The sequence below is a fragment of the Danio aesculapii genome, chromosome 12 (assembly GCF_903798145.1).
Source record: "Danio aesculapii chromosome 12, fDanAes4.1, whole genome shotgun sequence".
NCBI lineage: Eukaryota > Metazoa > Chordata > Actinopteri > Cypriniformes > Danionidae > Danio > Danio aesculapii.
Window position 1 is genome coordinate 40,208,517 of NC_079446.1, and position 11,845 is coordinate 40,220,361.

Consider the following 11,845-nt stretch of genomic DNA (forward strand, 5'->3'; position numbering starts at 1 on the left):
CTAATTAAACTAAACTAATTATTTCCTTGCCACAAATTTTAAAAATATGTCAAAACAAGCTAAATATAGCTGTATACATACACTTTTTATTCAACAAAATTTGCATTTCTTCTTTTAAAATATTATTCTCATTTATTTAAAACTATGCACAGTAATTTGTCCAGGCTAAGCGTCCTAGATCATCAGGTAACTATAGATAAATGAAGAGTTAATCTCCTATTAAAGCAATGTCATTGTAAAGGAGGATAATTAAACCATATTAATGAAAATAACTGCAAGCAAAAGAAACCATGTGAAAAGCCTTCTGTGTTATATTTTTAAATTCTGTGTGATAGTGACGGATGATTACGTGCGCACGGTTAACGTTAGGCCCAATAATAATCTGTTCAAAGAATGGTAAAAACGAAAGCAGCAACAGCGGCTGCATACAAAAAATCTTGATCTCCTGAAAGCAGCAAGACTGTGGGTGCATGAGCACTGCTTTTTTCCAATCTATCCAATCTTTTTTTCCAAGATAACCACCGCACCAGTTGCGTTTTCAGGCACGGTTGTTTTGCGCAAGGAAACAAATGCTTTTAAGCACTTGCATCACATCAGCTGTGCCTCGCTTACAACGTCAGTGAGCGAGGATAGCCTGTGTCTCACCGTGAGCCTGATCATCCTCTCATTCGGTATTTACCTGCTTTCTTTTGCTCGCGTGAACAGTTATCAATCATGCTGCTTCTCGGTTCTAAGAGCACCTTTGCGTGCATATTGACAAACGGTCTTAATCTAAAATTCTAATCTTTACGCATGAGGCAGCTCTGGCTATTTAAAATAAAAAAATTTCAACCAGCCAAAGTGGCTAGTGGGGGTGTCTGTCTATCCCGCCACAGTCTAAATCTACCCGCATTTGGCGGGCTGGCAGGTGTTAATGTCAAGCCCTGTATAAATCTCATTTTCTGAAAAACAGTTCACAATAATGACCGGTTTTGTGGTCCAGGGTCACTTTAACAGAAGACATCCACAAAAATGTCAATTGTAAAAAAAAAAAAAAAAAAAAACTTGGCAAGATTAAATTACTAAAAATAATTACGATTTTTGCTGTACTTATCTGTCTACCTAACCAAGTTGAACAAGAGAATTTAATTAACCATATACCCGTTCTGCAGGTTTTCATGGAGTTTGCCAAGGAGCAGGAGAATGAGGAAGAAGAGGTTGGATCACTAAGCACGACTTTTCAATGGCAGAGACTGAGACAGGACGGCCCTGTATCCATTAATCACGCCGACAGCATAGTACACCAGCTATGAACCAATCCTGTTCCCTGAAGCGTTCTGCCCTTGCTTCCGTCTTTCTCTTTCTCCTTCGCTCTGCATGTGCCGTCTTTTGCCTTAAGAGCCTTAAACCCATGGGACTCACAGGACAATCGACTCCAGAGACTTCAATGGCCACTAACGCACACTAATAATGTGTGTGTGTGTCTGTGTGTGTTTATGTGGCTCTGGCACTGGCACTTGCTCAGAAGGAATCAGACACAGGACTCGAGTGTCATCCGTTAAACACAGAGCTAGACTCGTCGTCATCTGTTTTTACAACGACAAAAAAAAAAGATTTTATTTTTTAAACTCTCACTTCTTATATCTATCAAGCTCACCGTCACGCGTCCATCACTGGGAAATGAATTTGCATGAAGCGGGTTCCACGTTATCAAAACAGTACCAAAGTTTCCACTTACATCGACACCAAACTGCTTTCTTTTTTCTTTATTTGGTGTCTGTAGCATGGGATATAAACAAACTCGCATCTGTCTGTCTGTCTGTGTATGTGTGTGTAGATAGCGTTAATATCGATGGGTGTGTTTTACATTTTCAGACAGGAGAATCTGATTTACTGTGTGCAGCATTAACACTGAGATTAACCAGCATGTAGGGGCTGCTCTCCGCTTCTCGTACTCTTCTGTTTCAGGACGGAGCGGCCCTGCCAGGTGCATGAAGCCTCTTCTGTCTCTGCTGCACTGGGAGATCCACACGACTCCTTTCTCAAACACCAGCACGCGTTTCAGGCTTTCACACTCAGAGCTCTCCAAAGAAAAACAGGGCTAAAGCACTCGCAGTGAGTAAGCCGATGGGTTAAAATCAAGACAATGAAGAACTTTTTCTCCCTCTTTCATCCTCTTTTCTTTGTCTTGTCGTCTGGTGGCCTTCCTTTAGGAGCAGTTTTAAAACCAGTAGCTTAAGAATGTAGTTTTCACCGTTTCCAACCATGTAGCATTCTAGATTTGGTCACATACTGCTGAGTTGGTGTGTTTTTGGTTTTCTTTAATGAAGGTAAGAGTACTGTAGGAACCGTGAGCCTTGAATGTACAATGGTGTTTTATGATGTAGTTTAGGTTTTCGGGTGTACGTCTTCACTTTTGTGAAGGCACCTAAATGAGATGTTTTCTTCTGCTCCTTTTAAAGTCGGTGGTTCTTGTTTAAGAGGGTGTTTTTTTTATATATTTTGGAATATATTTTTGGTTTGTTTTTAATGTGAATTTGATTAAATGATCACATCTCATTTTTTATGTTCGTAAAATCGTGAAATTGGTGTCTGTGTGTGCACACTGGAGAATATGTTTCAGGAATTAATTATTTACTAATCTATATTTCAAATAATTTCACAATATTTTCTTTTCATATTTAATGGGTGATGTTTTAAAATAGGTTTCAATGCCAGAGATGCCCAAATTAGGGCCCTCGGGCCAAAGTTGGCCCATGGTGACCTATGATTTGACCCGCAATCCCATCTGAAAAGAGGGGGAGAATGATAGGGGATGGTTCAGAGCAGGGGTGCCCAAACCTTTTTTTGTAAAGGGCCAAAAACCAAACTTGATTATGAGATGTAGGCTGAATATATCACATCGTAGTATATTAAATTTGCCATGGGTAATGTCCTAATTTATCCACTAATATTTAAAAAATAACTAGAAAACATTGCTTAAAATCATAGTAACTAATATAGAATCATTTTGCAACTTGTTACAGTAAAAACATAAACTATCTGATTTATAACACAATGCAGTTCAGTGCTGAAAACACTAGTCGACGTTAGGTGTGGGCAGTATCCATATTTTGATACCGTCAAACATTCTCCCTATTTTGCCTTGGTATACGATATTGCCGTGCTTAAAAAAATTATGATGTAAGGCTTAGACAGCGCCACCAAACTGTTGGCCTTGTGCCTAAACCGTTCAGAAACTGAATCCCGTATAGTTCGCGGTCACCTGTATGTCTTGTTGGTATTAGAGATGCGTGGGACTAAAGATGATGTGTTCGCGAACAGAAGAGCAAAACCAAAAACTACCCAGATAGATGATACAAAGTCCAGACAGCCTATAACAAGCTGTCTGTATAAACGCACAGACAAATTATTACCGCACCGCAAGAAATCTGGTCGGCTCCCACGGTACAGCAGCGTGAATGCAGACCTCTAGTTTGTATTTACTACGTCTCCCTTCTTGTTCGGTCGAAACCCGAAATACTGCCAAACTGCAGAGGTTGTGTTCTTTTTCGAGACCAGGTCACTTGGTGCTCGACTCGCCATCTTACCCCACCTCTCTGTCTCTTGATGACAATCACGCATGCGCATTTTTAGACGTTAAATAAATTATATTTAATACTTGTCTCCTATATAAGTGCATTGTTTTTTATGATGGTGTAACGGTATTGAAACTGATACCGTTGCTATTTTTTAGATCCCGCGGTATACCATATTACCGCCCAAGCCTAGTCAACGTGCTCCTGCTTTTGCCTTGATTTGCTAGCCAATGTCCTGTGCATTACTTTTTGTCAAGTGACAGTTTTTACAATATTAAAAGTCTGGTTCATTTACAACATTTCATTGAAACATTTAACTTCAGTGCAGGGCTGCAGCCCTTTAGAAACTGAGTTTGACACTCCTGGTTTAGAGAATGGCATTTCAAATCTAATGTAACCTTTAGTTTGTTTGTTTTATTGTTAAAAGCTAACTGAAATAATCTGATTCATTTACAATATTTGATTGAAACATTTAGTTTAAATGTACGTACTGTCACCTGATGGATGGAGGACAATGCAGAGACTAGTGAACAAATCAAGATAAAGTCAGATTCTCCACTGTTAATGTTTTTATTGCAATAAGTTATAGTTTTAAAAGTTGTACTGCATTAGTTAATACAATTTAAAGTAATGTTCATATTTTTTGTTTGTTTTTTAATTACCCATGGCAACTTTAATGTAATATAGTTTGGTATATTTACCTTCGGCCCATGGCTCATAATGATATTTGGGTTTTGACCTTTTATACAAAAAGGTTTGGGCACCCCTGTTTAATACATTATTACACTGAAAAAAAATGATTTGAATTGGATTTACTACGTTTGTTTTGTTTAAAGTAAGCGCTTGCAAACTATTTATATGGGCTTAATTTAAACCCCCCCAAAAAATGAGTTACTATTAACATTAATAAATTTAATTTGTTTGTTTAAATTCAGCCCATATAAATAGTTTGCAACCATTTAAACCAAAAATTAAAAAATCCACTGAATCATGTTTTCAGTATACTTAAAGGAATAGTTCATTCAAAAATCTAAAACCTCCCTTTATTTACTAGCCCCATATACTGTATATTTCAGATTGCAGTTTTGTTAATGTTGTTCGAGTTTATGCATTATTAAAATCCATACATGACTCCAGTGGGTTGATAAATATTTTCTGAATGCAATTGGATTTTATATTCATATTTCAATTATAAATACGTTTACATTTATGTGGATAAACTGCTGTTAACTACTAGAAGGTTATTAAGCATTACCAACTAAAATATTCATACTTTGCGAGTAAGTTGCAGTATTCATGCATTCTATTCTTAACAGGAAATGTGGGATTTCAGAACCATACAAACATACGTTTACACTTTATGCATCTTTCCGTTGAATTTCTGATTTGTCTAAAAAGCAATTTTTCTTTTGAGCTTTGGACAACGATGATGAATGATGAACTCTGCCTCAAGTGCTGGTTCTCTTGTTGGTAGTATTTCTGCAAATGAAGCTTGCTCGATGTATCAAGGTTTCTCTTGAGCAGTTGTTATATTCAGTTAAAGTCAAATTATTAGCCTTTTAGCCCATTTCTTTTTCAAATATTTCCCAAATGATGTTTAACAGACCAAGGAATTTTTCTTCAAGATAAAGTCTTATGTTTAATTTTGGCTAGAGTAAAAGCAGTTTTTATTAAAAAAAAATATAATTTTATGACCAATATTATTAGGCCCCTCTTAAGCAATATATATATATATATTTTTAACCTAGTCAAGCCTTTAAATTTCACTTTAACCTGAATACTATTTTACTAGATATTTTTCAAGACACCAGTATGTACTGACATCATGGCAAAGATAAAAAAAATTATTAGAAATGAGAGTTATTAAACACTATTTTGTTTAGAAATGTGTTCTTCTTGTTTCTTTCTGTTAAACAGAAATTGGGAAAAACAATATACAGCAGGGCTAATAATTCTGGAGAGCTAATAATTCTGACTTCGACTGTATATCTGATTGTGTGATTTGTGTTTTGTTTTAGTTTTACCCTAGCTAAATGTGCAACCCAGGCTCATTCTAAAAATGTACCCCTATATACATTTTTGGAGAGCGTCAAATATGTCCCACGAGGTACTTTTTTAATTAATTAATTTATTTTTTTGCAGTTTTTGTTTTCGCGAATTCGCCAGAGGCCGCTGTGTACGCTTTTTGATATCTCAAATTTATCTTGCGAGTGTCGTTCGGACCTGCTGAACTGTTGACTATAACTGTCCAGCTGATTGATTATCCCACCCACCCACTTCCCTAAACCCAACTGATAGTGTTTTCAAAAGCACCGATTGACCAGAGCCCACCCCCTTCCCTAAACCCAACCACAGTGTTTTCAAAAGTAATCCAGAAAAAGAAAAGCCCCCCTGATTTTTACCACATTCTCACCGTTATTTTCTTTTTTGGATTTTGTCTTACCCGCTTTCTGGAACTGTTCTTTACCAGACTCAAACCTTGTCTTCGCAGTCGACTCCTCTCTGCATCTAAAGTCCGCTAACGTATGCGGCAAGCCACCGGACAAACTGCTAACAACGGGAAAGCCTTCCATACGGAGGTAAGCAGTCAGCTGCTGGAGCGAAAAGGAACGGCGTCATACCACCTCATAGCATTCGTTTTAAATACAAAATGAAGCCATGCGTACTTCTGGCTACATAATTCGCAATGTCCAGAAATGTGTATATAGGGCTACATTTTCAGAATCAGCCTATGTTGCAACTGTGAAAAGGTGTACGTATAGTAGTGTGTAAAGCTGTCCTCAAAAATTGTAATCAATGACATGTGGATTTTAATTTTTTTTTCCTCTGCTTCATCTTCGTAACAAAGTTTGATTTACAATGAATCAAACTGTAATCGTCTATTTTTTAGAGACACAGAATTCAACCTCTGCAGCATCTAATGTACTGCAAAGGTTTGAAATGAACAACTATATGTCCTTATGATTAATCTGGGTCTAATAATGGCTGACGTATGGAGCAGACACAGTGAGTTGTTGAGGGGAGATAATTGTAATTTTTGCACATATATATAAATATAAATCTATAGCCTTTCATGTCAGTAATGTATAACATTTTTCTGTAATGTTTTAATACTGACCAGTTTAGTCTTTTCTGGACTGGGTTGGAATGGGATGATTATACTGAACACTATCTAACAAATATTTAACCAAGACCTTTATTTCCTCCAAAGTGCAATATATGAATACTCGTGCGTGTGAGTAATTAATGCATTACTGTGTAGACGTGTCATTGCAATATCGCAATATCAATGTTGTCTCTCTTGTGAACTAAGATGTGTCTTGCAGTACAATGTAGCCACAAATATATATATACTCTTTTAGAATGCTTTGCACTCTCTTCCTCTCTAGTGCCCATTACCTGCCCTTTGTATGCAAAAATTCCATTCGAAAAGAAATCGTATTCAGGATGTTGTTCCTTTTTGGACTAGTGGATGTGAAGAAGTTGCATATGTTTATTTTTGGTTGTTTTTCATGCACTGATATTTTATTTGTCCGTTTTCAACCCCTGAGATGTTCAACACTCTGTTCATTTTTCACCTTTTGGGGGTTAAAATAAATACGGTAAAACTTTCAAGTGTTGCTGATTTTCTTTCATTTTTAACTTTAAAGGGGGCGGGTGGGGGTGAGAAATATTTTTGATGGGTAAAAGTTTTATCCGCAACCCATACAGTCACTGAAAGACAAAATCAAAAAAATTCAATCATTTCTATTATATTTCTATTATTATTTATTTAATTACGCTCAAAAATAATATTTTGCTGGTTGTTCAAACTACTTATTTAAAATTAGCTAAATCAACACAATTCTTGCTTTATTTATTTATTTTTTTGGACAACTTAATTGTGGGCATCAGCACACATAGAAGGTCGCTGGTTCAAGCCTCGGCTGGGTCAGTTGGCATTTCTGTGTGGAGTTTGCAAGTTCTCCCTCCGCGTGTTCCGGTTTCCCCCTCAAGTCCAAAGACGTGCGCTATTGGTGAATTGAGTAAGCTAAATTGTCTGTAGTGTATGTTTGTGAATTAGTGTGTGTGGGTGTTTCCCAGTGTTGGGTTGCGGCTGGAAGGACATCTGTTGCGTAAAACATGTGCTGGATAAGTTTGCTGTTCATTCCGCTGTGGTGAATGAACTTAATAAAGGGTTATTGGATGGTATAAGGGTGATTAATAATGGACTAAGCTGAAAAAGAAAATGAATAAATGAATGAACTTAATTGTTTGATGTTCATTCCACATGTGTTGGGATAACATGAAGGAATTGTCTGAAACCCAGAATTTTTTTTTGTGTGTTTTTTTTTTTAGAAAGGCTTAATATCTTGATAGGAATATGCAAATATCAGAGTGCGTTAATTGCATTAATTGACCATTAACTTGTTCAGCACAACACATTGCTGTAATTTAGTGGTCGTGTGAATTAAGAGGCAATTCTGTTTGTGAGATGTCTGTCCATCCATCCACCATTCTATCTATCTATCTATCTATCTATCTATCTATCTATCTATCTATCTATCTGAAAGCAGGATAAGTCAATCCTGTTTCTAAAAGGGAGGTAACCTTTTGGTAACCCTTTACAATAAGGGTACATTAGTTAACGTTAGTTAATGCATTAGTTAACATGAAATAACAATGAACAACGCATCTATTATGCATTACTTAACCTTTCTTAAAGCTAACTAAACATTTATTTGTGTTAGCTATTGCAATATTAAACATGATCTAACAGTAAACAAAGACTTTGTTCAGCATTACTTAATTAAGCTGTTCATGTAAAGAGATACAGTAGAATATGTGTAAATTAACAAAGATTGTGATGTGTGGCTGTGGATTGTGAGCCACAACCTGTAAGTATTTTTATTTGTTAAAATTGATCTGTTACATGTGCAGTTGCTAGCATTAACAGTATGTTGTAGCGAGGACATAAACAAGGATGTAAACAATGGGAAATGCTGTTTGGCACCGCTAACAATATAGCTACATATTCATATTTATCCGTCAAACCCCTGTAAACACTCACAATCTTTAGCAGTGCTGCAGTGTCTCTCTATGCAGATGCTTTCCCTGCGCTTTACATCTCAAATAACAAACTCACAAAAGATATGATAACGTTTTATATCACTTACACATGCTTATTCCGAAAAAATGTGAAAGGCATTTGTCAATCTTGTTTTGTTATGGGCGTGACGTGAAGTAAATCCGCAAATCACAGCACATTATGTTAGCAAACCAATCAGAGCCTCTTGTGCGCGGGCCTTTCGGAGGAACTAGGAAATATGACGTTTTCATGTCAGCTGAGTAGCTGTATATAATCAAAGTAAGATATATGAAAAAATAACATGAATTTTCTGGTTCAAAACAGACGCAAGATCTGGTTGGAAGATAGATGACACTAACAAAAGCTGATTTAAATCTTGTTCTAAATAAAAGCAACGGCATGCAATGGATGGAATATTTTCCATATTAAAAGGAGTTTTTGTTCTAACCAACATCTGAAATGTATATATTAGAAACGGCTTCCATTTCTTGCAGCTGAACAGCAGAAAACTGACAAAGATCACCTCAGGTACACCTCATGTGTTTTATTCAGTGTTAAATGCTAATAATGTGAGTTTGAATGCCATTTCACATGACATTTATTGCCATACTATTGAAACAGCAGCAGTTCACCTCAGATCTTGAAAATAAACTGTTTGAAATTGAACTTTAGAACTGTGACTCAGTGCAAACCAACATATATCAGTGATTCAGCATCTACATTTAATAATGTTAAAGAGGTTTCATTTGTTTTAATTAGATTGTAAACCTTACCATTTTGTTAGGGTGCAGTAAGTGCACTATTCTGTACTTCTGAATGGCTGTATTTAAATTTCTTTCATGTTTCGTCTAGTCCAAACAGCCCAAATGCTTATCACTGCAAATCACAGGGTTACAATGAAACCTGATCACCTAATGTTTACATACGTAATATTAATGTTATTTGCTAATTAATCACAACCTCATGTGGAACTTTAAATCTGCATCTCATTTCGGGGCTATTACTGTCCACCGCAGTGGTCCTCAACCACCGGGCCGCAGACCGGTACTGGTCCGTGGATCAATTATCATTAATTATTTTCATTTTATTATCTCAATATAGTCTGAACGATCTTTAATTTTGAAAAATTACTGTATTCTCTCTAACATCTCGGTCACTTGAGCGCCCAAATCTAACCCACAAGTCTTTGGAAAGTTTCTTTGCTAAGGGGAAAAGGCCCAGTGAAGGACCCACAACCTGTCAAGGAATGGATCCGCAACCTATTTGTCAGCAAATCAGGTGAATCCAGCACGTCATATTTATTTGGCAAGTGTTTTTGTAAGTAAATTGGGTGAAGTGTAATGTAAAACTAACACAGTTTGAGTAATTGTCACCTGTTTTTAAGTAATTTGATGTTTACTTTGTTTCTTTTTTTACAATATGATAACATGCCTACACAAATGTGATAAATACCTGTAATAAAGATGTTATATGACAGGTGCTACACTTACAAACCAGTATCAGAAAGTTTTGTAAGTTTATTTTATTACTTTGATATTCCCTCAAGGAGTCAGCTTGAACTGAGTATTATTCTTCTGGGCTGAGCTAAATGATGTAATGTTGATTACATTTGTGTTTCTTATAGAACATTTGTCATCACTGATAGCTGAGTAATCTCCAGCTTAAGTGCAGTGTTAGTGTGAATGGCTTGAATGCCATTGACTCTCACGCCATATGAGCCAAAAACTGGTAAGGTGAGGTTCTACCTTGTTCAGTCTGCACCATATTGTTGATGAATAGTTTCATGAACACAGTTGGCCAGGGGGATTAACTTAATAAAACAGTGTATTTGTTTTTGATATACAACAAGGCTGATTTTTTTTTTTACCAAGTCAAATAATTTGGTCAGTTCAATGAAAACATTTACAATAGCTTTTTGTAATTTAATATATTTTAAATTCTATTTATTTTTGTGTTAAAGTTGTCGTCAATGTTGCACAATCCTTCCAAAATCATTCTGATATGCTGATTTTACAATTATCTGTTGATAATTATGCAGCTTTGTTTAAACAGTTTTGAACCATGTTTAACATTATAAACATCTGTACTTTCTTTTGCTTTATAAATGCTTTCGTGTAGTTTCTTGTTAATTGTTTCTTGTAAATTATTATTATTTTTTTAACTAGTTTTAGCTAAGATCAATAAATGCTATTGAACTAATGTTTATTATTAATTAATGCAACCATATTTAGAAGTATCATTACTACTGGCGTAATGGACTCCTGCAACTGGTATAACACAACTAAAGGTTTGTGTGAAGAAGTGGCACGGGGAGAAAAATGCCACCTTTTTGGTTATGAAGGCTTTTTATTTTACATTTTTATCTTTTTGAGTTCTCACTGTGAAAATCCTTTTTTTTTCCAGTTTAAACCAGCTAAAGTATTTTGCTCTCTCTTGGTTAAACAGGAGATCCTCATGTTTCCGGCTGACACTTCACACCTTAGTGTTCCCAGTTAAACAGGAAAAGTCTGTAATGGCTAAATCATGCTTAATTTTCAAGTAAGTCATGTGAGCTTGCAGTGATGCGTTACTGATATTTTCAGTCTGCATTGTGGTTGGTCTTGTTAAACATTGTTCATCCATGCAATTGCACTCTGCTCTTCCACTTGTGTCTTCTGACATTTGCTATATTTCTAACGTCATATTTTTATGCACCTTTTAATAATCTGAATGGAAATGTCAGTATGTGTATAAAGTCTTAAAATGTGTATGTGTACTCACTAGATTTTATATAAATATATATATATATATATATATATATATATATATATATATATAACTCATTTAACAAAAAAAATCATCAGTGTGCAGAAAGAAAGAAAGAAAAACTTTGATTTTAACTCAACAGATCATGTAACTTGATAACTGCATTGAAAACAAGGGCAGTTTTATATTATTATGAAATGCGTGAGTAAAAATGTCAGTAATTATTATTGTGGTACAACCCCAAATCAGAAAAAAATGGAACCGTATGGAAAACATATACAAAAAAAGATTTCCAAATTTACTTGTATTTCATTGTGGACAATATGAAGACAAATTATTTCATGTTTTGTCTGGTCAACTTCATTTCATTTGTAAATATACATCATTTCCTGTCATTCAGACCTGCAACACATTCCAAAAAAAAGTTAGGGCCGGAGCAGTTTAGGGATGGAAATCAGGTAATATGGTCAAATAA

The 11,845-nt window shown here is 35.6% G+C and overlaps 1 protein-coding gene across 1 annotated transcript in view; it reads left to right on the forward strand.

Moving 5' to 3' along the window:
• Positions 1 to 7,172, forward strand: part of abca5 (ATP-binding cassette, sub-family A (ABC1), member 5) — a 66,763-nt gene extending 59,591 nt beyond the window's left edge. Inside the window, exon 39 of the mRNA XM_056468878.1 lies at positions 1,152 to 7,172. Within this exon, the coding sequence (XP_056324853.1) occupies positions 1,152 to 1,292 (141 nt within the window). The 3' untranslated portion in view covers positions 1,293 to 7,172. The remainder of the gene's footprint in view (positions 1 to 1,151) is intronic.
• The last annotated feature ends 4,673 nt before the right edge of the window (positions 7,173 to 11,845 follow it).